Genomic DNA, 27,253 nt, shown 5'->3' with positions numbered 1-27,253 from the left:
GGGCTGGACCATCCCTAAAAGCGTCCCAGCCTGGCCCCACTCAACTCCAGGCCTGCACACCTTGTAAGCCTGTTGCAGTGCCTCCCAAAGCCCATTGGCCACACCACTGAAATATGAAAAGTGCCTTTTTTTCCTCCAGCTAGAAACCAGGGCAGGCCCAGCTAGGCCCTGAGCCAGCCGAGTCTGTGCTGCTGGCCCACATCTGTACCTGACTGACCATCTCAGACAGACCCATCCAGCTCCCAGGCCCTGGTTTGGCTGTAACCCCCCTTTGCACAGGGGCCTTGGGACTGGGGACATGCTCCCAGGGCAGGGCCCATGAACAGGGAGGCGAAGCTGACCATCAGGTCCCAGCGACTGAAGCTGTGCTCTACTCGGGCAGGCTTAGGTTCTAGTCCCGGGGCCTCCACTTGCTGGGTGTGGGACCTTGGGCATCCACACTCCTCTCCCCGCCCTCATTTCTCCAACAGTAAGACCAGGTTAATAATACCAATTTCTATACAGTTTGGTGAGAATGAAATGCCATAATGTGTGTCAAGAGCTTAGCACAGAGCTCAGTGTGCAGAGAGTGGTCAGTAGGTGTTTACTATTGTGAAGAAGGTGCTGGAACATTGAGGACAGAGGGCTGGAGCATCAGGGCATCTTTGCAGAGGCTGATTTGGGGAGACAGTCACCAAGCACACAGAGGGTTGGGGATGGACCTGTGTGTGTAGAGGTGGAGGGGAAGAGCCGGCTGGAAGTGTTGGCTGGGGAGGGGACTGCACATCAGGGGCAGGTGGGAGGTGAACTTTCCATATCTCCTGGGGATTTACGAAGAAGATAAGTGGCTGAACTCCATCAAGTGCTGTATGTGGCTGCTTCGTTTTGTTTCACAACAGCCCTAGGATGGTGGTACCATTGTGATGCCCACTTTACAGATGGAGAAACTGAGGCACAGAGAGGTTGAGTAAACTGCCCAAGGCCTCACAGCTGGCTGGGGACAGAGGCAGGGTTTGAACCTGTGTTTGCACGACCCCGGGGCTTTTTGCTCCTTTCTACAACCCCCTTCCTCTCCGTGTAACTTGGACGTGCCCTAGGCAGCCACTCCATCTGCAGGGCTTCAGGAAAGTCCCTGCTCACATCCAGAATCAAAGCAGAAGTGATGCCCTCAAGGACCCTTCCTGAACACCTTTCATTGTCAGAGCACAGCGCTGTGCGGCCTGATGAGGACCTGTCATGGCAGGAGGCAGGGATGCACAGTGGCTAGTACAGAGCATTGCTGCCAGTAGTCAAAGCTTGGCCCTGCATTAATCAGCTTAGGGACCCTGGGAAAGGTTCCTCTCTTGCTTCCCTTTCCCATCTGCACAATGAGGATGGCACGTAGTGCCCTCCACAGGAGTCTGCATGCCAACTATAGAACAGGTGCCCAACGACCAGCCCCACCCCTGCTTCTCTCACGGAAGCATCCAGAGCAGTTAGACCAGTGGCTCCACACCTCTCAGGCCTCAGTTTCCCCATCCCTAAAATGGAGTCCCAGCCCTCCCTGGCTAGACTGGGGGGCAGCAAAATGTCTGCACAACACCTGCTCCTGCAAGGTGCCCGCACCATACATTGATTGCGTGGGTTTCTTATACTCTTGGGATCTTGGAATTAGCGTTGCTGAAAGTCACGAAGACTCTTAGCCTCATCAAGCCTCAGAATCCTAGACTCTTGGTTTCAGAGATCCTCAGAGCCCTGGTTTCAGGATGAGAAGTCTGAATGATCTGGTCTTCGGTTGCCAGTCAGGCTAAGGGACTCTGGACTTGTGGCTGCCACCTTACCCCGCACCTCAGGCCTGCTCTGGCCCTTTCTGCCCAGGTTCGCGGGCAGCTGGCTCGTGGTTCCGCCTGCTGAGGACAGATGCAGAAGGCCCCAGGGTTCCTTCTGGGTTTCTACCTTGTGGGCATCTGTTGGACAGGAAGCTGGAGACTCCCTCTGAAACAGAGTTTGCAGGAAAATCTTAGCAGTTTCACATAAAGTGTGTGTTTACTTGGGCCTTAGGCGCAGCTGAAGGAGTCCAGGCCATACCTTGGACTTCGGGGCTGTCTGTCCTTGGCACCCAGAGGGCCTCCCGAGGCACCCTGCAGAGGAAGGACTGGCAGTCCCCAGGGGAAGGGAGTGAGGGGCGGAGAGTGGGGGCAGGGCGAGGAGGGAAGATGGGTGGAGGGGCCCGACTTCCCAGGGCTGCTGCCTCCGCAGAAGGGCTGGAGGTGGGTGGGCAAACATCTGGCCTGAACAGCTAGCGCTAGCGAGAACCTGACTTGGGAACAGGAAGAGAAAGCTGCTGTGTGAAGGGAGAAACAGAGAAATGCCTGCCGGTGGGGGCAGGACCAGAGCTGTCCTCCCCCTCCCCCACCAGCCAGCTCTAGGTCTGCTCTACAGATTAGGAGGGGGTGATTCTTGGGTGGGATATCAGGTCAAGGGAGTGGGCCACTATGCATTCATCCATCCATCCATCCATCCATCCATCCATCCATCCATCCGAAGTAGCATCCACTAAGGGGCCACAGCTCCTTCTCTGCGGGCAGATACTCAAGCCAAGACCTACGGGCAATGGGACGGGTGCTCTAATGGAGGCAGCAGGGGGCCGAGGGGAAGGGTCACTACCGTGTACTTTGAGGGGGTTTAACAGAGGAGGGGGAACAGGACATTTGAAGCATGAGTGGGCATTCTTTGGGCCACAGTGGGTTGGGACAGGGGCTAGGACCACCTCCCGCGGCCCGAGCACTCTCCCGGGATGGAGGGTGTAGGGGTGCACTCTCCTTGGCTGGCATTTGTTTCCAGCTCGGGGGTGGCACTGAGGCCACCTCCCCGCTGGGCTGGGGCCAGCAGCTGTGTCCTCGGCAGCACGGCCGTATGCTGCCCGGCCGGGCCTCCCCGGCGCCCACTGTGCGCCTGATTAGTTGGCGTTGGCAGCGGCAGGGACAGCAGACGGCCTCTCCCGGCCGCTCAGCACCCTCCGCTGCCCCAGCCAGACTGAAGAGGGGGAGCCCCTGGGCCGGCACAGCCTGGGCCCTCTTGCCCTCCGTCCGGCATCCTTTCCGCTGGCTGTGGGCTGCGCCCCTGGCAGAGGCTGGCGCGGGTCCGGCTCTTTCCGCTTGAGCTGGCCTGGCACAGTGGCTGCGCTAATCTGGGCTGACAGCTCCTGTCTGCAGAGCACCCCGGCCCTCCGGGGGAGATGCCCATCAGGAGGTGCGCCCCCCTCCCTACCCCTCCAGCCCCCCCCACAGTCACCAAGGGCCTCCTGCAGCAGGGGGCCTGGGCTAGGAGTGCCGGGGAAGAGGGGTGAAAAGGTTGAGTGGCTCCATCCGTTTGCCCCCCTGCCACCTGTCTCCTTCCAGCTATGCCACCGTCCTGATAGTCCCAGGCCACACTCCTCTCCCCTGAATCCCAGACCCCACCGAGCTTATGAAATGACTTCACATCCATGTACACCAGGCACTCCCAACTCCACGTGTCCAAACACAGTCCCGTGTTCCCGTGATGGCTGCTCCGTGGCTCTGGCCTCAGGCCCCAGACCTTGGAGATGCCCTGACTGCTCTCTTCCCCCACCCCCCACCTCTCATCACTAATCGCTTTGACCTTCAGAAAGCTCTAGAATTTAGCCACGTCCCCAGCCTCCACTGTCACTGTCATCTGGACCCCGCCAGATGTGGATTATCGTAATGGCAGGTGAGCGATGGCTGGGAGGGGCGAGGCAGGACAGAGAGGGACAGATGGACCGGAGACTCAGTGCCCCCCAGAGTCACACAGGAAGCCTGGCGTCTGGCAGAGAGGATGTGGGGAGGGCACGAGCCGGGCCACATCTTTCTTGGGTGCCCCTCAGCGCTCCCCATTTCTGTCCCAGGGGAGGGCAGGGCTGTGCTCAGGAGGCAGCCACCATATGGCCGCTGTCACCCTGGCCTTGGAGTCCACAGGCCTGGCTCCCCCATCCCGAGATGTGTGTGCATGAGGGTCACAGCCAGGTGACTGTACGCTGTCCCGCAGGCTGCCTGCCTATAGGTGTCCTTCTACCCTGGCCCAGCAGAGCCCCTTCTGCCCCCACAGCTGGGGTGATCTCTCAGACCCTCCTCAGACCACGTCTCCCTTCGCCCATGACACTCAGTGGAACAGAGGCCAGAGTTCTCACACCTGCAGGACAGCCCTGTTTCCACGCCCCCTTGCTCACTTCCCTCCAGCCATACTGGCCTCCTGGCTGTTCCCTGAGTGCCTGCCTCATCGCTGCCCCTGGGCCTTTGCTGGGGCTGCTCCACCGACCTGGAGAGCTCTTCCCCGGATGCTCCCGCCGCTGATGCCCTCACCTCCTGTGGGTCTGTGCCCTGTATCGTCTTGCCAGTTTAAACGTACCCTATCCCTGGCCTGGCCTGGCCTCCCCATCCTTTCCCCCTCCACCTGCTGTTTTCATAACACCTGCCACCCAACAAACGAGGAAATGAACTTATTTATTATGTTTATGGTTTTCTCTCTCCCCCTACCCCTATGTGGAATGTCCACCTTCTGAAGGCAGGGGGCTTGGTCTGTTTATTCATTGTTTTAACTGATGCACCCTTGAGCCTAGAACAGTGCCTGGCACATAGTAGGTTTTCACTAAATATTAGTTGAATGGCTCCATCCATCATCCATCCATCCATCCATCCATCCATCCATCCATCCATCCATCACTTCTTCATGGCCATCTTTGTGGGGAGTGGGGGAAGGCACTCTGTGCTAGGCCCTGGGCTGGATTGGAGGATGCAGAACCCTCCTCAGGGGCCTCACATTCAGGACACTGTCAATTTGGGAGGCCAAGGTAGAGCCATGAACCGATGAGGGCCAAAAGGGCAAGAAGTGCTGTGATGGAGGGAGGGCAGAGTGGGGGGCAGCTCATTGTAGGGTACCAGCCCAGCCCGGGGACCAGAAGAGACAACCCCTTGGCTGAGGGCTAAGAGAGGAGGAGAGATGGCCTTGTGAGTGTGTGAGGGCTTTCCAGGGCTGGCAGGGGAGCGGCCTGGCTGTGTCCCACCGGCATGGAGCCCTGCCGCCCTGGGGAGCGGACCCGGCACTAATGCCCAATAGGAACAGGAACCCGTGTGGCGGAGGTGGGGTAGGGCCATGTAGGTGGGGGCAGAACATGTGTGAAGGTGAAGAGTAGGGCTGTGGGGGGCATGTGCCAGCCTGGCTGGAGAGCAGGTGCAGGTGTGGCACAGTGGATGGAGGGAGGTGTGGCTGGGGGGATAGGCTGGGTTGAGTAGGGGCTGGCGGGTGGGATGAGTTTGTATTTTCCCCATGGGGGTAGATGGACTGCTGGAAGCTTCTGCCTTTGGGCAGATACCCCTCTGAGGTATCCTGACCCTATGTTTTTCTTGAGAGGCTGGCTGGACAGGAACCCTTGTCTTCTGTACGTGAGGCCGCTGGGACCCAGAGAGGGCAGGCTCTGTCTCAAGGCTGCCCAGCCAGGACTGGTACCCACATTTCCTGTCCTGTGTTGTTGCTCCGGACACTCACCAAAGTAGAGACTGTACTAGATGTCCTGGAGACTCTGGGGTCCTCTTGCCCTTCTTGGCTTGGGAAGCAGGGCCTTCAGCCACACTCGTTGGGTTGCCTGGAGCGTATCCTTGGCCTTTGCCCCAGGCTGAAGGCCCAAAAATCACACTACAAAGGCAGAACCAGATAAGCTCATCCCGAGAGATGGGGAATGAGATCCTGGGGAAAGTCGAGGCAGGAAGGCTTCTTGGCTAACTGGGGGTGGAAATCAGAGAAGACTTCCTGGCAGAGGAGGGCCGGGCTGGGGATAGGTACAGAGGGACATGAGTAGGAAGGATGGTCTGAGGCAGATGTCTCTCTTGGTCTCTCTTTCTCTCCAACTCTGACCTCTATCTCCATTTCTCCTCCCTCACCTCTCTGCCTCTACCTCCTATGCCCGGTGCCAGGGGAGCTGAGGGCAGAGAGGAACCGGCCAACTTGCCTTAGCTAATTACTTGACTGCAGGCATAAAAGGAGGATTAGCTGGGGTCTTACAGGGTCCTCCCTGACTCCCTAATCCTGTGGCCCCTTTTCCCTGGCATGGAAACGATGGGTTGGTTTTGAGTCCCTAATTAGCTAATTATGCCTTGGCTCAGTGGCCCTGGGACTCCCCGGGCCCCAGGGAGGGCTGTGGAGTGAGCTGGGGCCTGGCTCTGCAGATGGGAGGAGGGGTGGGGGGAACAGGCTGCCATTCAGGGAAGCCAGCCGAGCAGGTTTTGAGGAGCCTTTCAGAATTTCAATATCCTGGAGAACAAGGGAAATGTAATTAATTGAGCAACAAAGGCTGGGCTCAGGGGAGCAGCCACGGAGCAGCCGGGCTGGGATTGTGCAGAGCCACCTGCCTCCTCCCACCCAGCCTCTTCAAATGTGGCCGCTGGCCGCCAGTGCTGGCATCCTGCCTCTGTCCCCGTCCCCTAGGACAGCCCCGTCCGGGGCTCGGCCTGCTCAGAATCTGCCCCTGGGCCTCCCTGACCAGGCACCTAGCATTGAAGCCCCACAAGCCCTGACTCCGATTTGCAGCCACCCCCCTGCGTGGTCCCCATGCCCTTTCTGAATGGTCATCCCCCTGTGCCTCTGCCACAAGCCCCCATCATCCTTCAGGATCCAGGTCAAGTCAGTCCCTCCAGGAAGGGCCCCAGAGCTGCCACCACTCCCCAGGCTTGGTTGTGTTTCCCAGCACTGGTCCCCTGTCCCCCTGCTGCTATACTGCAAGCCCTTGAGGGGTTGCGATGCCGAATGGATGGTGGCGCACCAAAAAGGCCTGCAACTGGCTAATGTCACATTTGGGTGGATTTGGATGCATGGCAAGGGTGCTTGCTTGGTCTGTTTCTTTGCTTCCTTCCTCCCAACCCTTGGCTGCCCCATTGGGGGTGGGGGGTGGGGTACTGAGCCCTCACTCACCCTGGCCTGCTCTTAACCAGAGGCAGCAGCCTGCAAGGGAGCCCCACTGCTTTCTCAGGAGGAGGGTGACCTAGTTTTGTGGGGGAGGGAGGATGGGGTAGGCATTAATTATTGATCGGAAATCAAGCCACACAGAGCTCATGATGCAGATCTGCAATAATTACCCTCATTAACAACCACCTTAGCATCACCTCTGGAATGAATCAAAATCTGGATAGGACCCCTGTTCTCCTTGTTGCCATCTTTTCATCCTCCCCTCTCCAGTCTTCCATTCTTTCCTCATGACTTAGCATGTCATTCAACAAATGCTGGCCGAGCCTTTGTTCTGGGCTAGGACCCGCTGGGTTCTGAGAATACTGATGCAGACACAGGCCCTGCTCCCAGGAGCTTACAGCCCAATGGAAGAGGTAGGAGGGTAAACAGATAATTACACACTAGGGCTAGAAGACTATCTCGTAAATGGGGCCTCTAAGGTTGTGCAGTGTGCAACTTATACAACTGTACAAGGCAGCCTAGGCTAGGTCAGAAGTGCTGAGGTTGCCCAGAGCAGAAGAGAGAGGGATGAACTCTACCTAAGGACTAAGGAAGGGTAGGGGAAAGCTTTATAGAGAGAAAGTAGAGCTTCAACTGGGCTGTGGTGGCCGAATAGGGATTTGCCAGGTGTGAGAGATGGAAGGGTGTTCCAGAAAGAATAGCATGAGTAAAAGCACGGAGGTGTGAAATCCAGGGGTATATTGCTATATTTACGGAACTTCAAATAATTTGGTATTGAGAGAAAAATAGGCATAGAGGAGAGAGAGAGAGAGAGATATTGAGAGAGATGAACCTAGAGAGGTAGGTGGAGTCAGACGTTACAGGACCTTGGAAGGTATGCACTCAAGAGTGATACACTAGCTCCTGACCCACTTTGGGGCCACAGACACTTGTGTGGACCTTCTCCCAAGAAAAACTGATGATGTCATACCTGCACATTTTATAGCAGTGTCGTAAGGTTCGCGGACCTCCTGCATCCCTTCTAGGCAGTTGTCCGGCATTGCCCTCGTTCTGTCCCGGGCTCCGTTTTCCCTGGGCTGGCTTCAATCGCAGGCAGCGCTGCCCTGCAAAGGCAAGACAGTCCCAGCAGCTCCAGGCGTTCACCCTCCCCGGCTCCCCAGCTCTGCAGAAGAGGGTTTCCCTCCCCCTACAGTTCCCACACAAGTCTCAGGGCTGACCCTCATTGGTCCTGGCTGGGGTCACATGCCCATTCCGGACCAATCCCTGGGGCTGGGGGAACAGAATGCACTGACTGGCCAGGCCCCGTCAGGTGATCTCTAGGCAGCCCAGCCAAACCACCGGGTTGGCAGCGGGGGAGTGGGGCTGTTTTCACAGGACTGGGAAGCGTGGCGGGGCCAAAGCAGAGAGGTGGCCTGTCAGCTGGGGGTTTGTACTCCTGTGGATTCTCTAGTTACTGGGGTGGCTGGATCATTCTGCGTGGAGTCAAGCGGGATTGGGCGGCATACAGAGGGGTAATGAGGTCGTGATGGTGGGTGACATCACCCAGACTTGGGAGAGCAGGTGAGTGTCACAGGTGGGGGCCGGGATTGAGCCTGTGGAAAGGGAGAGGGGTGGACGGTGCAGATGGTGGTGTGGGTCAGCCCAGAGCAGGAGGGGCAGAAGGGAAGGATGGGGAGGTAGATATGAAGGGTGGTAAGTGTATGGGGGGGTAGGGCTACAAGCTGTAGGCTGGGAAGCCTTGGAGTTTGCTGAGATTGGGGTGTGGCCCAGAGGCTGGGGAGCTTTTGTAGGGTGGCTGCCGTCTAATCCCACCTTTGCTGAGAGGCCTCGTTTTCCAAGAGGGGAAGGGACTGGCTCAGGGTCTCATGGCAAATAAGGCAGGATTTGAATCCGGATCTCTCTAAATCAGAGGCCGTATGGTTTCCCTACCTGCAGGGTTTCAGGATGTCAGGCCGCTGCAGGATGTAACTGGTACATTCTTCTCCCCTTTCCATACCCAGCTGGAAAGCCCCCTTGGTCACCCTGACACCCCCCCCCCCCCCCCCCCCCCCCCCCCCCGGCCAAGGGACTCCTGTCTCCATTGCCATTTCCTCATTTCTTCTTTTCTTGCCTCTGGCGTGGCTGATTCTTTGTAGCTATTCCTCAGGAAGGAAAGGCCTGTGCTGCTATCAGGCCAGATCGGAGTCCGCTGCTGGCAATGGCTCTTCTGTGTGCTGACCCAGAGCCGGGTCTGGTTCTGTCATGCGGTGGGGTGGGTCAGGCCAGTAGCTCCGGCTGGCTGCACTGCTGTATCCTGACATGCTCGGGGAACCAGCGGCTGCCCCAGCAATGAAGGACATTTGGGACACATTCATTAGGCACCTACTGTGCTCATCTGGGTGGATTCTGGGCAGAGTGAGATGAGCCAGCCTCGGTCTCAGGCTGCCAGGTAACTGGGGGTTGTGGAGGGAATGCCAGACATGGTCTCAGGACACCTGGTTTAAATCCAGACCCTGCTGCTTCCCAGCTGTGTGAGTTTGGGCAAGTTGTTTTAGTTCCATGAACTTCCAGTTACTTCTTCTATGAAATAGGGATAACATCACCACCCTCACGGAGTTGTGAATTCTGAAGGAGATCATCTTCGTGCATTACCAGAAGAAAGTTTGGCATGTAAATAGTGTTCCATAAATAGCTGCTAATTCATCCAGAAGCTGGTGGAAGTGTGGTAGGGCCCAGAGCCATTTCCATGGCCTCTGGATGGAGGGGCAGACACCAAGGAGAATGGCCGCTGATGGCCGCTAAGCAGGCTGGGAGCAGTTAGGAGCCTCTACCTGTGTGTCCCCACCTCTCCTCCCAGTGCCTCTTCCTCTTTTCCTGAGCCTACTCTCCCTCTCTCCTCTTGGGACCTCTGCTCCCAAGTCTGACAATCTCTCCACTCTCCCCCACTCACAGGTATGCGGATCCTGGTGAACCTCCTCCTGGACACACTGCCCATGCTGGGGAACGTCCTCCTCCTCTGCTTCTTTGTCTTCTTCATCTTCGGCATCATCGGCGTCCAGCTCTGGGCAGGCCTGCTGCGTAACCGCTGCTTCCTGGAGGAGAACTTCACCATGTGAGTGTAGGCTCTGCCACCCAGGGGGCTGCCAGCCAGCTTCCCCTGGGGTGGCAGTGGTGCTGGATGTTTTAGGGCTGGGTTTCCCTGTCAAACACCTGGTCCCAGTCCTTATTCCCACTGTGCAGAGAAGTCAAGCAATGTGCACAGGTGAGTTGGTGGTGGGTCTCCCGTGAATGGCTGGACACGAAGAGGAGCACAGAAGGCCACTGAGGGTCTCAAAATGGGTATCACAGAGTCTCAGTCTAACATAGGCCCTTAGATGCTAATTCAGCTCCCAGTGACTCTTACTTAATATACAGTTTTAACTTACTGGTAATTGGGAATGGGGCCAGCAGAGTGGAAGCAGCCAACTAGGAGGTCCCACGGGAGGGGAATGGACACTTAGGACCCAAGCAGACATGATGCCAACAGGGGAAAAGAAGACAGAAAACCTCAAAAGCAGACACAGAACCTGGCCCCATTACAGCACAGTCATTCCTCTTGGTGACTGAGTCATCAAGAAAAGGTCAGTGCTCAGTCGGCCCATTTGCGGGGATGAGCGGGAGGGCGGGCTACTCCTCAGGGAGGCGATTGGCAGAGCCGTCTAAACAGAAGTCAAGCTTTGGCTCTTGGAGGAGTTGGGTGGAGTCGTCTGAGAGATTTGACAACTGTGGAATCTCCACTGTCTTTGAGTGCGCGGACCTGCACAGATGCGTTGGGACAGGAGCATACTACCATTTTACCATGCGTTAGCACGCTCCTGCCCTGGGCCAGGCCCGGGGAGACAGAAATAGGGGAGTATGTTCATTCAGCCTCTCACTCGACAAAAGCCCTCAAGTGGCTGCTCTTGCCAAACCCATGCTTAGTGCTGAGGACACAACAGAAGATGGAGTTCCTGCCCTTGGGGAACTGGTCACAGATGCCTCCACGGAGTGGCTCCTGTGGACTGAGGACAACTGCAGGAGGCATGGGGATGCTGAAGGGGTTGGGCTGAGCTTTCTCCCCACTGGCCTGTCACTTAGGGAGATGAAGCTAAACCAGAGAGCTGGGGTGAGGATGGGGGAGGGGCCTGGCTCACCTGCCTGTTGCTGCGGGGACCCGTGGGGTACCTGGGTAGACCAGAGAAGGGGCAACATTGTGGGAAGGACCCTGTGGTGGTGGTGGTGGGGTCTACCCTTGGGTCAATCACTTGGAAGAGGTGGGCCGTGAGGCAGCAGGAGATGGGGGGGGGGCACCTGCTTCTCCTGGTCTAGTCTTAGCGGATGGAGATGCGCAGGTGTGAACTCTCAGCTTTGAGGGTTCAGGACCCATCCAGAATCCTCTGTCCCTCATAGATCTTTCCCTAGGTTGTTCCGTGGCCACCCCCTTCTTATTATCCCACTGCAGCTCTGTGTCACCACCCCCTCACCCCCTCCCACTGCCCCCCCCCCCCAGACACTCTTGCGTCATCCTGCTTGATTTCCTCTTGGCACCATCTCTGTCTGAAAGTACCTCACTTGGGAGTCTATTTAGTTCATTTTACTTGGTCGTTGATTGTCTCTAGACTGGTTTATTTATTTGGTTAGCAGTGACGAAGGGCTCGGGGGTAACAGGTGTGATTGAAATAATCCTGCAATCTGGCCCCATGTGGAGGCCCGGTGACAGAGGCTCGAGCAGAGTATTGAGCTCCAGGGCAAGCGTGTCCTCTCTCAAGCGTCTTGTCCCTTCTTCCCAATTCTGTCTAAGCATTCATGTGCACGCACACGACCGTTCACATCCCAGACAGGTTTTAAAGATGCGAATTGCTCTGACAGTGTGGCTTGAGGGTGTTTTCACACCAGTGTTTCTTGTTCCACGGATAAACGGCAGTTCCTCTAGCGGGCCCCTGCGGATGGGCCTCACATGGTTTCCAAGGTTCTGTTTTTGCATCATGCACGTGTGTGATCCGTGTAGACACACATGATCGATGGGTAGACTCGTAACTGCTAGTTAAAGTGTATGTATATTTTTATCCCTTTTTTGGTTAAGATAACAAATTGCGCTCAGTAGCGGGCACAAGTGTTAAGTGTATGGCTTAATGAAGTTTTAGGTGGACTTAATGAAGTCTACGGCAGTGTTAGGCTACCCAGAGAAACTTATGGGGCCCAGGGAGGCTCCCCCCTGCGCCCGACCAGTTCCTATCCCCCACACCCCAAAGTAGCCACCATCCTGACCTCTATTTGTGTTGCCTGTTTTTGAGATTTCTTACACTGGAATCCTACAGGAAGCTATCTTTTGTGTCAGCTTTTTTGGCTCAGTGTAATGTGTCTTTGAGATTCACCCACATTCTTGCGGGTGGCAGTAGTTTTTTTGTTTTTCATTGCTGTGGGTAGATATTGAGCAAATATACAAGTACTTATTTTTTTCATTCCACTGTTGATTTGTTTCTGTTTTTTTTTTTTTTAAATTCTTTTTGGCTTTTATGACTCATGCATATTCTTGAACATGTCTTTGGTGGCTAGAGCCGTCCTTTCTTTTGGGTGAATACTCAGGAATGGAACTGTGAAGGGGGCAAGTGTGTTCAGCTTTAGGAGATTTTGTCGAATGGTTTTCCAAAATGGTTGCATTAAATGTCTACTCGCAAAGTCTGAGGGTTCCAGGGGCCTGGCATCCTTATCAACGTTTGGTGTTGTCAGTCCTTTTAATTTTAACTATTCCAGTGAGAGGGCTGTGGTATCTTATTGTGGTTTTAATTTGTACTGCCCCGATGTCAAGTGATAATTAGCACTTTTCACATTCGTATGGTCCATCCGTGCATCATCTTATGAAGTGTCTATTACAGTCTTTTGCCATTTTTAGATTGGGTTGTCCTTTAATTATACATTTGTAGTGGTTCTTTGTATTCTAGATTTCTTCCCTTTGGTTGGAGATATATATATATATATGTATATGTAATTGCAGATGTTTTATATATATAAATTATGTATTTGCATCCTTTGGTGGAGATATATATACATATATATCTCAAATATTTTATTCCAGCCTGTTCCATTTTTACTCTCTTAATGGTGCTATTTGATGAACAGAAGCTCTTAGTTATAATGAAGTTCAAATTACCAATCATTTTTTAGTATTGCTTTTTGTGTCCAGTTTAATCTTTTCTTAACCCAAGGCAATGAAAATATCCTCCAATGTTTTCTTTTAGAAGCTTTCCCAGTTTATCTTTCACATTTAGTCTTGTATTCCATCTCAAATAATTTTTAGTATGGTATGTGGTTGGGTTGAGATTCCCTTCCTATAGGTGAATTCCATTGTCCCATCACCATTGACTGAGAAGTCCATCCTTTCTCTGTGGAGCTGCAGTGGTGTCTTTGTGGCCGTCAGGTGGCCATTGTATTTGGGTTGGATGTGTACATGTTAATTGATGATGGATGTTGCCAAATTCCCTTGTTAAAAAGGTCGTATCAATATACACTCCTGCCAACAGCATGTGTGCGTGTCTGCTTGCACTCATTCTTTTCCGCACTCAGTACTATATCACCCTGAAACATTTCCATTTGGATGGGTGTAAAATGACCTTGATATTATTTTTGTTTGTATTTTCCTGTTGTTAGTTAATTGAGTATCTCTTCCTATATATGGTTATATCGGCCTCTTTTTTCTTTTTTTAAAGATTTTATTTATTTATTTATGAGAGACACACAGAGAGAGAGAGAGACAGAGACAGAGACATAGACAGAAGAGAAGCAGGCTCTATGCAGGGGAGCCTGATGTGGGACTCGGTCCGGGGACTCCAGGATCACTTGCTGAGCCGCAGGCAGATGCTTAACCACTGAGCCACCTAGGCATCCTGGCCTCTTTTTTTTCAAGTACATTGGCCATTTTTATTTCTTTCGTGAATTTCTTTTCTTTATTATGTTCTTTTTCCCCCTGTGGTTATTTTTATTTTTCTTACTGAGTTACAGGTGATCTTAATATGCTGTAGGTGGTTATTGTTTATTTCTTTTTTTTAAAGTTTATTTATTTATTTTTTAGTAACTTCTACACCCAACGTGGGGCTTGAACTCACAATCCCGTAATTGAGAATCACATGCTCTTCTGATTAAGCCAGCCAGGTGCCCCTCTTTTATTTGTGTTATATGTTGCCAGTACTCATCCCAGGGGAGTGGCAATCCCTGGCCCGGTTTTGTAAATAAAGTTTTATCGGAACACAGCCATGCCCACTTGGTTACCTGTTTTCTATGATTATCTCACATTACAATGATGCAGATGAGCAATTGGCACAGAGACTATATGGTCTGCAAAAAATATTTTCTATCTGGCCCTTTACAGAGAAAGCTTGCCTACCTCTGCTTTCTATCAGTTCTTTTTTTTTTGAAATTTTATTTATTTATTCATGAGAGACACACACACAGGCAGAGACATAGGCAGAGAGAGAAGCAGGCTCCATGCAGGGAGCCTGATGTGGGACTCGATCCCAGGTCTCCAGGATCATGCCCTGGGCCAAAGGCAGGTGCTCAACCACTGAGCCACCCAGGCATCCCTATCAGTTTGTTCTTATCTTTGTACTTAGTATGCTCTCTTTTATCTCATAGAGATTTCACATTTGGGGTGCTTGGATGGCTTAGTTGGTTAAGTGTCTGACACTTGATTTTGGCTCAGATTATAATCTCAGGATTGTGAGATTGAGCCCCATGTCGGATTCCACGCTGGGCATGGAGCCTGCTTCAGATTCTCTCTCTCTCTCCCTCTGCCCTCCACCCCACCCTCTAAACAAGAAAAAGAAAAAAAATTTACATTTGTTTATAGTCAATCTTGACATTTTCCTTTGTAGAATTTGGATTTGGTGTATTTTATCCAGAACGCCTTATACATCTTGAGTTAACAAAAATATTCTCTGTTCTCTTATAATATTTTTATTGTAATGTTTGTTGCATTTATGATTTTTAATCCACCAGAAGTTTATTATTTTAAATTCTGTAATATATTTTACTTAACCTAATATATCCAAAAGATTATTATTATTTTTTCTTTTTTTAAGGATTTATTTATTTATTTTAGAGAGAGAGAGAGTGAGAGAGAGCACGCACAAGTGGGAGGGGCAGAGGGAGAGGGAGAGAGAATCACAAGCAGACTCTGTGCTGAGTGCAGAGTCTGACATGGGGCTTGATTTCATAACCCCGAGATCATGAACTGAGCCAAAACCAAGAGTCAAACACTTAATGGACTGTGCCACCCAAGTGCCCCCAAAGATTATTTTCAATGAGCAATCAATATCAATTGATAATCAATATTATCAATTGAATAGTTATAACCAATATTACAACTAATGAGGTAACTTACATTCTATTTTTCTTTTGATACCAACTCTTCAAGAAGTTTATTTTTGTATAGAGTGTGAGGTAGGGATCTAGCTTTATTATTTTCCAAACAGATAGCTATTATCTCAATGCCATTTATTGTGTAGTTCTTCCATTCTCTATGGATCTGAAAAGGTTTTTTTTTTTTAATATTTTATTTATTTATGACAGATACAGAGAGAGAGAGAGAGAGAGTCAGAGACACAGGCAGAGGGAGAAGCAGGCTCCATGCACCGGGAGCCCGATGTGGGATTCGATCCCGGGTCTCCAGGATCACGCCCTGGGCCAAAGGCAGGCGCCAAACCGCTGCGCCACCCAGGGATCCCAGGTTTTTTTATAATAGACTATGTTCCATTTTACGAATGGGTTTGCCTTCTGTGCCCTGTGGTGTTCCACGAATCTTTCTGCTCCTGTTGCAATATCGCACTCTAGTAATAATTGTAGTTGTATTTTACTCTCTTGTAGGGTTGGACTCCACTCATCTTTCTCCTTTTAAAAAATTGTCTTGACTGTTCTCCCATCCAGATAAATCCTAGAACCATCTGGCCAGGTTCCACAGACAGAAACACGTTGGGATTTTGATTGGATTGCATTGAATCATTCTTTAACCCCACAGGATGGGTAGGGCAGTGATTGTCATCTCTGTTTTGCAGATGAGGAAATTGAGGTCTGGAGAGAGGAAGTGAACAGTCCCAGGTCACCTAGATGGGAAGGGGTGGGGCAGGCAGAGGATCAACTCCTCATCTGTTGGATCAGTAAAATTCAGTGTTTGTTGATTAAACATGTACTCTGGGCTGACCAAGCAGTGTGTGGGAACCAGGGAGGCTGAGACCCCCCCATCCCTTGCCCTAGCAGAGCTTCAGCCTCCCAGGGAAGTTGGGTGCATATTCCCCAGGAGCCATATAGGGACCAAGGACTAGCCCTTAGGGAAGGCCCCTCAGAGGAGGGACCCTGGAACTGACCACAGTGAGTTGGTCAGCGGGAGATTTTTCGACCGCGGGGAAGGGTGTCCCCAGTGGGGGGACAACACAGACAAAGGCCCAAAGGCAATGACAGGACCTGTGGGACAGATTTGCCACACTGCATCGCCTCCCCCCCTCTGCTCCTCCTGGTGATAACCTCTCCCCTTCTCTTTGACCCACTGTCATCACCTGTGGACAGACAAGGGGATGTAGCCCTGCCCCCCTACTACCAGCCAGAGGAGGACGATGAGATGCCTTTCATCTGCTCCCTTTCGGGGGACAATGGCATCATGGGCTGCCACGAGATCCCCCCACTCAAGGAGCAGGGCCGCGAGTGCTGCCTGTCCAAGGATGATGTCTACGACTTCGGGGCAGGGCGCCAGGACCTCAATGCCAGCGGGCTGTGTGTCAACTGGAACCGCTACTACAACGTGTGCCGCACAGGCAGTGCCAACCCCCACAAGGGTGCCATCAACTTTGACAATATCGGTTACGCCTGGATCGTCATCTTCCAGGTGAGGCCACTCAGGCTTGGCGCCAGCGTGCGTGCCGGGGCCTGGGAGACCAGAGCTGGCTGGGTGAGGGGTGGAGTGAACAGCTTCTTCTGGCAGCTAGGGCTTTGTGCTAGGTGTTCCGCTGAAATCTGCCCAACTTGCCGGCACAGTGAGCGTTATCATGCCCCTGTGACAGGCAGAGCGCCTGAGGTTTGAAAGAAAGGAGGCAAGCTATTTGAGGATCACATGCTATTTAATGAAGAATCAGGATTTTAATCCAGGTCTGGGGGACCCCAAAGCTTGTGCTCTGTGGAATCTCAGGTTGCCTGGGGGCATATGGATCCCAGCAGGGAGGTCTGTTTATAGAGGAGAGAGCCCAGCCTCAGGCCTGGTCGGGGCCAGGGGCTTTCCTGGTGGCGGTGACCACTTGAGCAAAGGCCTGGGTGTAGGGAAGCCCCGGGGGTGTGCAGAGAGCACCAAGGAGCTGTTTGTTTGGGCAGGGTCTCTCGGATCGTGTTTTTGATCAGTCAGTAAGAAACATTTTATTCAGTGCCCATATTTATATACACTCACAAAGCACTGTTAACTTTACTGGGTGCAAAGGGCTTCATTGCCTTGCATGACCCCAGTGCTCTGCAGAGGACAGGGATGGGGTACATTGAGGGAACCAGGGCTGTGGGACCTACTGCTCGATGTCTCTGCACCTCAGTTTTTCACCTCTAATGCTGGGTAATAACAGCTTTCTCTTACCATGAGTGGCTGAGGAGAAGAAACTGGATGATGCGAGCGGAGCTGTCAGCCCAGTGTGGAATGAGGGCTAGAGGCCACCTTCCTGCTGCCCTCGGAAGGAAGGATGGGGCTGGGGCGGAGAGTGGTGGCTGAGAAGCCCCAAGGAGATGGGAAGGCCTTACCCCGGTGGCTCTGTGCTCTCTGCCCTGGGGGGCAGTGAGATCGTAGAATTCAGAGCTGCAAGGCGTGATGTGATGTGGTCACAGCCCAGCGGCTGCGTTCTGAGACCCTTGCCCCCCCCCCCACCCCAGGGTGGGTGGGCTGCCCAGGGGCTCCTGCTCCAGAAGCATGCAAGAGGGTGGTGCTGGGGAGAGCCTGCCACTGGTTGTGCCTAAGGCTGCTCTGCCTAGCACCTGCCTTGGTGTGGGAGACTGGTGGGCGGGGACTCTGGAGCAGGAAGGGCGGGCTGAAGTCTGGGTCCCTACCTTCCTGGCTGTGTGATGGTGGGCAAGTACTCTAACCTCTCTGAACTTCAGTGTCCTCACCTGTGTGCTGAGGGTGAGGCTGGCCCGCCCGTGGAGCCTTGCGGAGTAGGAGAGAGAATGCGGGTAAAGCAGCCTGGCACACGGCAGGGCCTCTGGCTGGGGCTGCACCTGCTGCCTGCCCTGCCTCAGGGTCCTGGCTTCCCTGTCTCAGGCTCACTCCTCCTCTGCTCTGTTGCGGCTGCAGGTGATTACTCTGGAAGGCTGGGTGGAGATCATGTACTATGTGATGGATGCTCACTCCTTCTACAACTTCATCTATTTTATCCTGCTTATCATAGTAAGTGTCAGGGAAACTGGGGCTTTCTGGGCAAGCTCAAGGACCCAGGGACCAGGGAGAGGGTCGGGGGGCTCCTCAAGGAACCCCGCAGAGCCAGGAGAGCTGAGTGGGAGGGAGCAGGGGGGAGCAGTTTTTTTAGATTTTATTTTTATGTAATCTCGACACCCAGGGCGGGGCTTAAACTCACAACCCGGAAATCAGGAGTCTAGTGCTCCACTGAGCCAGCCAGGCTCCCCAGGAGGGGCAATTTTTAAATGCCTCCGAGCAGCGGGTGATTGAAGGGACTCGTCAGGGCAGCGGTGGGAAGCATCCATCACTTTCTATTGCTTTCATTTCTCATTTCTGGGCATTTAAGTCCATCTCGTCACTCCCGCTCGGGTTTCTCTGCCTCGTGGTCTCTGGGAATACGTTCTCCTGACCGCAGCCAGGTGCAGTCCCCAGGATGGAGGCTTCTCTAGGACCCCAGCTTGCTCCTCTTTTCCGGGAGTGGGAAGAGGAGATGCTCTGAGGCAGAAGTGGGGGGCTGCTTCCCCACGGGGCTCCCTGAAATTCTCGGAGGGATTCGCACCTCTCAGGCAGCTCTGCCTTGTGGGGGTGGCTTGGGGGTGCAGGCAGGGTTCATCTGCCTCACGGAGCGGGGCCCTTTCCCTGCCCAGGCAGCCCTTCCTGCCTTCCCCCACAGTCTGCCCAGAGCGAGCTCATCCACCTTGTCATGCCTGACTGCAGCTTCAGCCACAGCACAATCCCCCAAATGTCAAGGTGATTCACTCCTGGGACAGTCAGTGCTGGCTGGCTCCCTACTGCTGTGAGGCTGGGTTCTCTGGTGCCTCGGTGGTAGGAGAGGGCATGCTTGGCTCTCTGGGGCAGCACCCCGTTCCGAGCTGGTGGGACCTTGGCCTGGGGGGTTCAGGACAGGCTGGCAGGCGGTGACCTGGGACATACTCACTGTTAGCTTTGCTCTGATGGCCTTCCTGGGGAAGCTGGGGCCTTGGGCCCCTGAGGAGACACCCAGATGAAAGGAGAGGAGGTCCAGGCTTTGTTCAGCATTGCCATTCACCCACTGGTTTGTTCAGCTCCCCAGCACAGCCAGGGAAGCCTGCGCTGCATCGGGCCCTGAGCCAAGCGTGGAGAACTGAGCAGTGAGGTGGGCCCGCCTCTGCTCTCCAGGAGTCAGTTGGGGCGGGGCGGGGGGGCTACAGCTGGCAGTGACCCGACAGCACCTTAGGAGCTGTGACAGAGGCTGAGGGAGCCCAAAGGAATTCTCTGATCTAGCCAGGAGGAGGGATGTGGGAGTGGGAGGCTTCCTGGAGGAGGTGATACCAGAATTGAGCTTTTAAAGGGCTCAGGGCGGGCAGCTGCGGGGAGGGCCTTCTGGGCAGGGGCCGCTTGCAGAGACCTTGAAATGGACAGAATTCTGAGACAGTGGGCCTCAAATCACTGGGGTTGCTAGAGGAGCCTCGAACTTCAGAGCAGGGCTGGAGAATGTGATCTGCTCCTCCTGATAGAGTTGAGATGGGAATGTGGGGTTGGTAACTCCTAGGGTGACCCAAGGCAGGCCCCTTAGCCCCCCGGATCCACAATAAAGTGGGGAATAGTGATGGCACCAAGGCTGATGGGCTCTCAGGAGGATTCGACGAGACAGCCTAAGGCCTGCATGGCCCCTGGCACATAGGAAGTGCTCAATAAATGTGCCCTGCTACTGTTACTGCCGCTGTTATTGGGTCCTAGGTGGCCCCATCACAAGAGAAAGGGCACTGACAGGGGCTGAGGATGCTGAGTTTTTCCAGGCGCTGGAAAGGGTCCAGAGAGCAGAGCCTGAATGATCATGCTGTCATTTTGCCCTCACAGCCCTGGCCCTGCAGGGCCACCTGCCTATTCTGTTCCTCAGGTGAAGCCCCTGAGCCCCAGTGAGGTGAGAGTCCTCAGCCCCCAGAGTCAGGTCTCCAGTACCTCCCCTCCCCTGCACCCCTATAGGAAGAGCTTTAAGCTTGTCTTGCTTGAGCCTTCAGCTTTACAAGGAAATGGAGTTCCAGAAGGGCTGGGGGAGCTGCTGCCTGGGCTCTGGGGTAGCAGCCATGGAGGAGGCAGGCTGAGTGGAAGCCTGGCAGGGGTGTGCGCCCAGAGGGAAGGGTCTGTGACCTCTCCTTCCTGGTGACCCCTCACACAGGCCTGCGTGGAGCAGGGCCCCAGGAGATGCTTGGGGTAAGACATGACCAAGAGAGCCAAGGAGGGGCATCTTCTTACCTGGGGATTTTTCCAGAGTCTTCCAGCCAGGAATTGCCCTCTGCCTGATAACTGCAGAAGCCTAGCTCTCTATTTGTGGCATGGGGGACGGGGCAGGGTTGGGGGGATTGGGGGGGGGTGTGAATCCATGTCTGGGGCCTGGAGGAGGATGAAAAGCCACTCCCCTTGCTGGCAGGGCCTGCTGATCCCATTCAAAGGCTTGGCAAATGCCAGGAGAGGGGTCTGCCCTCTGGAAAGCAGGGCAGGAAGGGCTCTGCTCCCTGTGGTGGCCACTGGAACTGGGCCCCGAGTCCTGAGGTGGCAGGATTCCCAGTACTCACTGGGTAGCCTCTCCCACCTCCTCCCTCCAAGCACGGATACAGCCACACTAGGAAACACTTTCTGAAGAAAGCTTCTGTTGTGTCTGGATGCCCAACTGGATGCCCAAAGCCAAGCCAGAGAGAGGGCAGGGCTTGGGTGGAACTCAGGGCCTGGATGGCCTGAGCGGGGCTGAGCCTTCCTCCCCAGCCTCTGCACTGGTGAGGCCCTGGCCTGAGGGCCCAGGGGGAGAAGGCTTGGAAGCAGGTGCCGGTGGGGCCCGGGGAGCTGCCTGGGCCCCCGCCGTCCTGGGGCCCCGGCCTCCTGCCGGAGCAGGGCCTCAGCAATCTTTTCCTGTCCCTATCTGTGCCCCGTGCCTCTCCGTCTCTCTGGGCCCTCCACCCTCCACTCCTCTCTCTCCCTGCCTCCTCGTGCCCTCCGCTCCTGTACTCTCTGAGCCTGTGTCACTCCCTCTCCGTGTTTCTCCTGTTGTCTCTCTGCGTTCCTGGCTGTCTGCCTCCTGACTCTGTCCCGTCCCTCTTTGGTGTCTCGGATCTGTCCCTGCTTCTCCTCTGGTCTTCCTTTCTGCCTCTGTGTCCCTCTGCTTCTTGCCCCACCTCTGTCCCTCCGGCTCCATCTCTGTACCCCCCTCCCCCACCATTTCTCTTTCTCCTTCTCGTTTCGCTCCCCCCACCAATCTGTCCCCTCTGTTCCTGTCCCTGTCCTCTCCTCCCGTTGGTCACAGGTGGGCTCCTTCTTCATGATCAACCTGTGCCTCGTTGTCATAGCGACCCAGTTCTCGGAGACCAAGCAGCGGGAGCACCGGCTGATGCTGGAGCAGCGGCAGCGCTACCTGTCCTCCAGCACGGTGGCCAGCTACGCGGAGCCCGGCGACTGTTACGAGGAGATCTTCCAGTACATCTGCCACATCCTGCGCAAGGCCAGGCGCCGCGCCCTGGGTCTCTACCAGGCCCTGCAGAGCCGCCGACAGGCCTCGGCCCCGGGGGCACCCACCTCCACCAAACCCGGGCCCCACGCCAAGGAGCCCAGGCACTACAGTAAGTGGCCGCAACCCCTCCAGGGTGCCCCCCTCCGGCCTCGTGCGTGCCTGTCTCCTCCTTGTGGGCAGAGCCGTCCAGCAGGTGGGAACCCAGGTCTTCCCTCAGGGGCTCTAGTCACTGCCCTGGTTCCTTCCCTACTTTCCTGACCAACTGCCAGTGAGTGTCTGGCCTGGACTGGCCTCCGGCTGGGGGGACTCGACACCCCGGCCCCTACAGGGATTCCCTTCCCATCCCAGCGTGTGGTCTTGTGCACTCAGGCTCCACCCTGGGATTCACACTTGAGAGAAGTAAACGCATGTCCATCCCGTCTGGTATAATCCTAAAACGTCCCCCCACTCAGCCTGCCTGCCCCACCACCCATGTGGGCTCCTGCTGCCACCACATGCTTGCCAGCACACCAGAGCAGTGACCAACCACCGGCCACCTGGAATAAAGGGGCTGCGGCCCCCACTCTGCGAAGACATGATGTATCAGGGACACCTGTGCCATTTTGTGATCTTCTGTCTCCAGACACTCAGGCTCAGAAAGGGCTCTCTGTTCATTTTCTCATCTGTTCTAGGAAACAGTCCCGAGAAGGGGGCATGATCTCTTCGTAACATGATCCCGTTTTCAAATGGAAAAACTAAGGTCCAGAGAGATGAAGGGAGTCACTTAAGGTCACACAGTGTGTCAGTGACAAAAACAGTATCAGGGACGTCAGAGTTGGGTTTGCTGAGCCGCCTCCAGGGGGAAATGAAGGCTCAGCTCCCACCGGAGGAGCAGCCCTGGGCAATAGGCCCTGCCCCCAGCCACTGGGGCTGCAGGCAGCGGGGACTGTACCGCGGACAGCTGGGCCCCTCGGTGGGTCTCAGGCTCCTGCCCTGCGAAGTTGAGGCTGAGGCTCACGTGCAGTGGGAGTCAGCCACCCCCAGGCCCTGCTCCGGCAGCTCTCGCGTCCTGGGAATCTGAGATTCTTGGGAGGCGAGCCGGGGAACTGGTGCTCGGAGCTGCCGCCTACCCATCCTTGGGCGCCAGCCGTCCAGGCGTGGTCTTGGAGGAGGCTCCAGGTGGCCCGTGGGCTGGCCCGGCACGTGGACGGGGGAGCCGGGGTCTGGGCAAGGCTGGCTTGCAGCGTTCCTGGATGACGCAGGGCGGAGCTGCCTGCTGCTGCCCCCCACCCTGTCCAGGGAACCTGTGTGGAGGGAAGCCCAGGGGGCCATCTGGAGGAAGAACTTACCCCCCCCCCCCCCCCGCCCTGGGGACTGCATGCCTTCCTTCTTCCCTGGGAAACACATTTTAGGGAGCCCAACCCCATGAATGGGTCTGAGCTGGGCTTTGCTGAGATGGGACTGACCCCTGGGCTTCTGGCTGCCTCACCCCGGCTCAGCTCCAGGGGATGAATGAGTCCGAGGGCCTTCTCCTAGGCATTGGGAGATAATTGGAGGCAAGTCTGGAAAGGAATGTTAGGCATTACATATTTTTCTTTCCCTTTAATGTTTTTATTATTATAATTTTCTTGGCTCACACAAGCAAAACACATTTATTCTAGTAAAATAAAGGCAAACATAAAGAAGAAACCAAACCACCCAGAAAGAATCTTCCTGACACCTCTTCGAAATGGTTCACAGATCACAGAACTCTGGTCCAAGACTGGCCCAAGCTTCTCAAACTCTCCCTGGGGCAGCAAAGGGGATGAAAGCTTCTGCCCCCCACTCCCTGCTGTCCCTCCTGTCAGCTCCCCCAGGAGCCAGCCCCAACTCTCAGCTTGTGAGGAGGGCACTCTCAGGGGGCTTCTAGAGCAAGGGTTTGCCCCTGCCCAGGGCTCTGGCCTCCCTCCCTCCCTGGGACACAAGGCCCACATACAGGTGGGAGAATTGGAGATGGAGAGGCCACCTTGGCTCCTTCTGGGGGAGACCATCCTCCCTACCAGCCTGGCTCTTTGAGAGGCTCTTCCTCCGCCATTGTCATCAGCAGGATCGTGGGAGGGCTGGGCCTTGGGCCAGGAAGTGATGGAGCAAGGGCAGATGATAGGCACGTGTGCCCCAGGCATGGCTCCAGGCACCCCGCATGCATCCACAGTAGATCCCTCCCCACAGCCCTGCGGGGAGGTGCTCCCAGTCCTGACTTTACACAGGGGCAGACAGAGCCTAGAGCCGTAAAGCCAATCCCCTGGGAACCACAGGCCACTGGGCCTCCTGGTGGGGCTGGCGAATCCCAGGCAGAGCCCGAGCCTAGGAGCCTGAAGCTCACACGGGGCTGGGTCTCAGGGTGAGGTGGGCAGGGACTGCCACCTCTGAGACCCCCGGGCCTGTGTAACCGGGGGCGTCACCCCTGCCTTGTGTTTGCTTTGCAGAGCTGTGCCCTCAACACAGTCCCCTGGACCCGACGCCCCACACGCTGGTGCAGCCCATCTCTGCCATGCTGGCCTCCGACCCTGCCAGCTGCCCCCGCTGCCAGCATGAGGAGAGTCGGCGGCCCTCGGGCCCGGGCAGCACTGACTCGGGCCAGGAGGGCTCGGGCTCTGGTGGCTCAGGTGGCGGCTCGGAGGAGGCCGATGGGGACGGGGCCCGGAGCAGCGAGGACGGGGCCTCCTCTGGGCTGGGGAAGGAGGACGAGGAGGAGAAGGCGGACGGGGCCACCCGGCTGTGTGGGGATGTGTGGCGGGAGACTCGAGCCAAGCTTCGAGGCATCGTGGACAGCAAATACTTCAACCGGGGCATCATGATGGCCATCCTGGTCAACACCGTCAGCATGGGCATCGAGCACCACGAGCAGGCCAGTGGGGGCCGGGCACGGGTGTGGAGGGGGAGGGCTGGGTGCCCAGGCCCAAGCTGGCCCATGCAGCCTGGGCTGTTGAACACTCAGTGTGTCCGTCTCCCACCTGCTGGGGACTAGGTCCCATTCATCCCTGGGCCCAGCCCAGGGGAGCGAGGAGCTCTGCGGTCTGCCCGTGGGTGAGCAAGTGGGCCAGGGAAGCCACACTAATCCTGGGGCTGCGGGGGTGCAGGTCCCACTCCTTTCTCCTGAGCAGCTCAGCCTGGACACAGGCACCCACAGCTCCTCCCTGTCAATCCCTGCCAGACCTCATTTCCAGTTGTCACTTGTCCCTTCTCCCCCAGACAGCCGGAGTGATCTTTCCCAAGGTGGGGCTCTCCCCTGCCCCAGCCTGCCCCAGCTCCCCATTGCCCTTGGCACAAAGTGCAGAGCTTTCTTCTGACAGCCAAGGCTTCTCTGTGGGCAGTGCCTTCAGTGGTGTGTCCTCATGTCCCCGAGGCCCTCCACACAGCACCGAGGCACTGAGAGTGGCCTCAGGGTTGCCCTGCAAAGACTGTCCCCTGTCTGCCTCCTCTGCCAACCCTGTAGTTTCTTCTGTCCTCAGCGCTGGGCATGTAGATGCAGAGTGGGTGTTGGCTGAGTTGAATGGTGTGTCCCAGGCCCCCTGGGCCATCCATAGAGGTACTGCTAGGGCTTTGGGGGTGAGAGGAGTTCAGAGACAGAGTCCCAAGGGGATAGACACGTGGGTGAGGTGGCAGCACAGGGAGGGTGCTACTTATAGGGACACAGGATGGAGGGCCACAGGGGGTTAGCACACACATCCCTAGTACACAGGTCATAGCCTGGGCTGCCAGCCTACATGACAAGTCCAGTCCTGGCTCTAATTGAAGCAACACTGTTTTCTGGGTCCCCCAGCCCCTTGACCTGTACCCCAGCCCTGTGAGGGCACCCCATTTGGCCCCTAGTAACCCTGAAGCCTAGGGAGGGTGTCCCACAGCCAGTGAGGGGTCAGATCTGCACCCACATCTCTCTGTGGCAAGACTGACCCCCCTGTAGGGTTTAGAACGTGGCCCCCCCTTTGCATCCCTGCCGCTGTCTCTCGGCACCCGTCCCTGCACCCTGCGGTGGGCCACACTCTCATTTCCCTCTTCATTAGCTTGCCAAGCGCTGGCTCCATTCAATTTACTTAAATGCAGCCCCTGGGGCTGCGGTGACACTCTGTTCGGAGCTGCTGGTTTGCCAGCCATTCTGGCTTAATTAAAAAGGTCTCTGGGGAGGCCTGGGGGGGAGGGCTCTCTGCAGGGTAAAGCTGGGGAGACAGGCAGCCCAGGACCCCCTTGCCCAGGGTTCAGACTTCGGGCCTTTCCTAGCCATGCCAGTGGTCCTGGAGGGGGGCCCATAGGGGAAGCAGGTGATGTTGGGGTGCTGGCTCTGATTTCTGAGTGGGTGGCACCAAGGGGGCTTGTCACAGTGCTGCTGCAGTAGAGACTGGGCACCGTTCCTGCCAGGGCTTGTGGGAACCAGCTGGCGAGAGCCAATTTTCTAACACTCAGGAGTTTCGAAAGCCTGTTTTTAAACAGTTGGTAGCTTGAAATTGGCTGTGGTGGGAGTATTTACACCATGGAAATTGGCGTACGCTGCAGATCAGGACTATTTTTCGGAGGCCTGTTTGTTGGGGTTCTCGGGGTCCCAGCCTCTCCCCCTGCCCTGCAGCCTGGCCTCCACTCCACACGCCTCTACTGCTCCTGCATGGGCTCCTTCCCTGGTTCTGCCATGGGCGTGCAGGGGGCCTTGGCCTCCCTCAGCCAGCACCTCCATCTGTGAAAGGGGCACCCACACCCTGGGACCCCCAGACCCTTGTCACAGAGTGGCTGGGTGGGTTAATTAGGAAGCCTGGAACATAGTGGGTGCTCACTAGTTTGCAACTCTATGAATCTTCTGTTTGAGCCTCACATCACCACCCTAGGACTGAGTTTACCCTCTGCTGTCTGGAGCCTCGAAAAATTAATTAATTAAAGAAAAAGTGAGGAGGAGGGAAAATTTTTAAAAATGTTCTTTTTAAAGCAGCCCCGAGTGGCAGCCATTGTTCTGTAGAGCTCCGTGCAGGGCCTGCTGTGGGCCTGCTGGCATGTTTGCGCCACTCCCCTCGGCTCCCAGACGTGGCTTGGCGGGGAAAGGATCCACCCCCGGGTTTATTCTGAGCAGCCCTGTCTGAGGTGGTGCCTGCAGAGGGAGGTGGCCCAGGGAGAGTGGGGGAAGAACAGGAGAGGAAGATGGGTGAACATGCACAGCCCCTTTTCTGCAGGGGTGGTGACCATAGAGGGGAGGCATTGTAGGGGCCTGGCAGGGAGCCTGGCATGGCCCTGGGGGTTAGATGGTGCTGAAGTCTGCTCCTCTGAGTAGCCCCAGGGAGGAGGGGAGGCCCAGGATGGTCTGTGACTGAGGCTATGCGACAAGCAGGTGGGTGGGGTTGGCTTGGGGAGGGTACAGATTCCTTCATCATCACCTGCTGTCATGTGTTAGCACAGTTCTTTTCCTTGTGATCCCTATGGCAGCCCAATGGGGCAGGCAAGGCGAGTGTCTT

At 55.6% G+C, this 27,253-nt stretch overlaps 1 protein-coding gene across 1 annotated transcript in view; it reads left to right on the top strand.

Annotated features, from left to right (window-relative positions):
• Positions 1-27,253, top strand: part of CACNA1I (calcium voltage-gated channel subunit alpha1 I) — a 112,396-nt gene that overhangs the window by 54,340 nt on the left and 30,803 nt on the right. Inside the window, exons 6-10 of the mRNA XM_072842667.1 lie at positions 9,847-10,006; positions 16,468-16,783; positions 18,221-18,313; positions 21,600-21,912; positions 24,248-24,669. Of these exons, the coding sequence (XP_072698768.1) occupies positions 9,847-10,006; positions 16,468-16,783; positions 18,221-18,313; positions 21,600-21,912; positions 24,248-24,669 (1,304 nt within the window). The remainder of the gene's footprint in view (positions 1-9,846; positions 10,007-16,467; positions 16,784-18,220; positions 18,314-21,599; positions 21,913-24,247; positions 24,670-27,253) is intronic.

Source organism: Canis lupus, chromosome 11 (genome assembly GCF_048164855.1).
Source record: "Canis lupus baileyi chromosome 11, mCanLup2.hap1, whole genome shotgun sequence".
Lineage (NCBI taxonomy): Eukaryota > Metazoa > Chordata > Mammalia > Carnivora > Canidae > Canis > Canis lupus.
The sequence above is the reverse complement of the archived record's forward strand: the minus strand, read 5'-3'. Positions and strand labels throughout refer to the sequence as shown.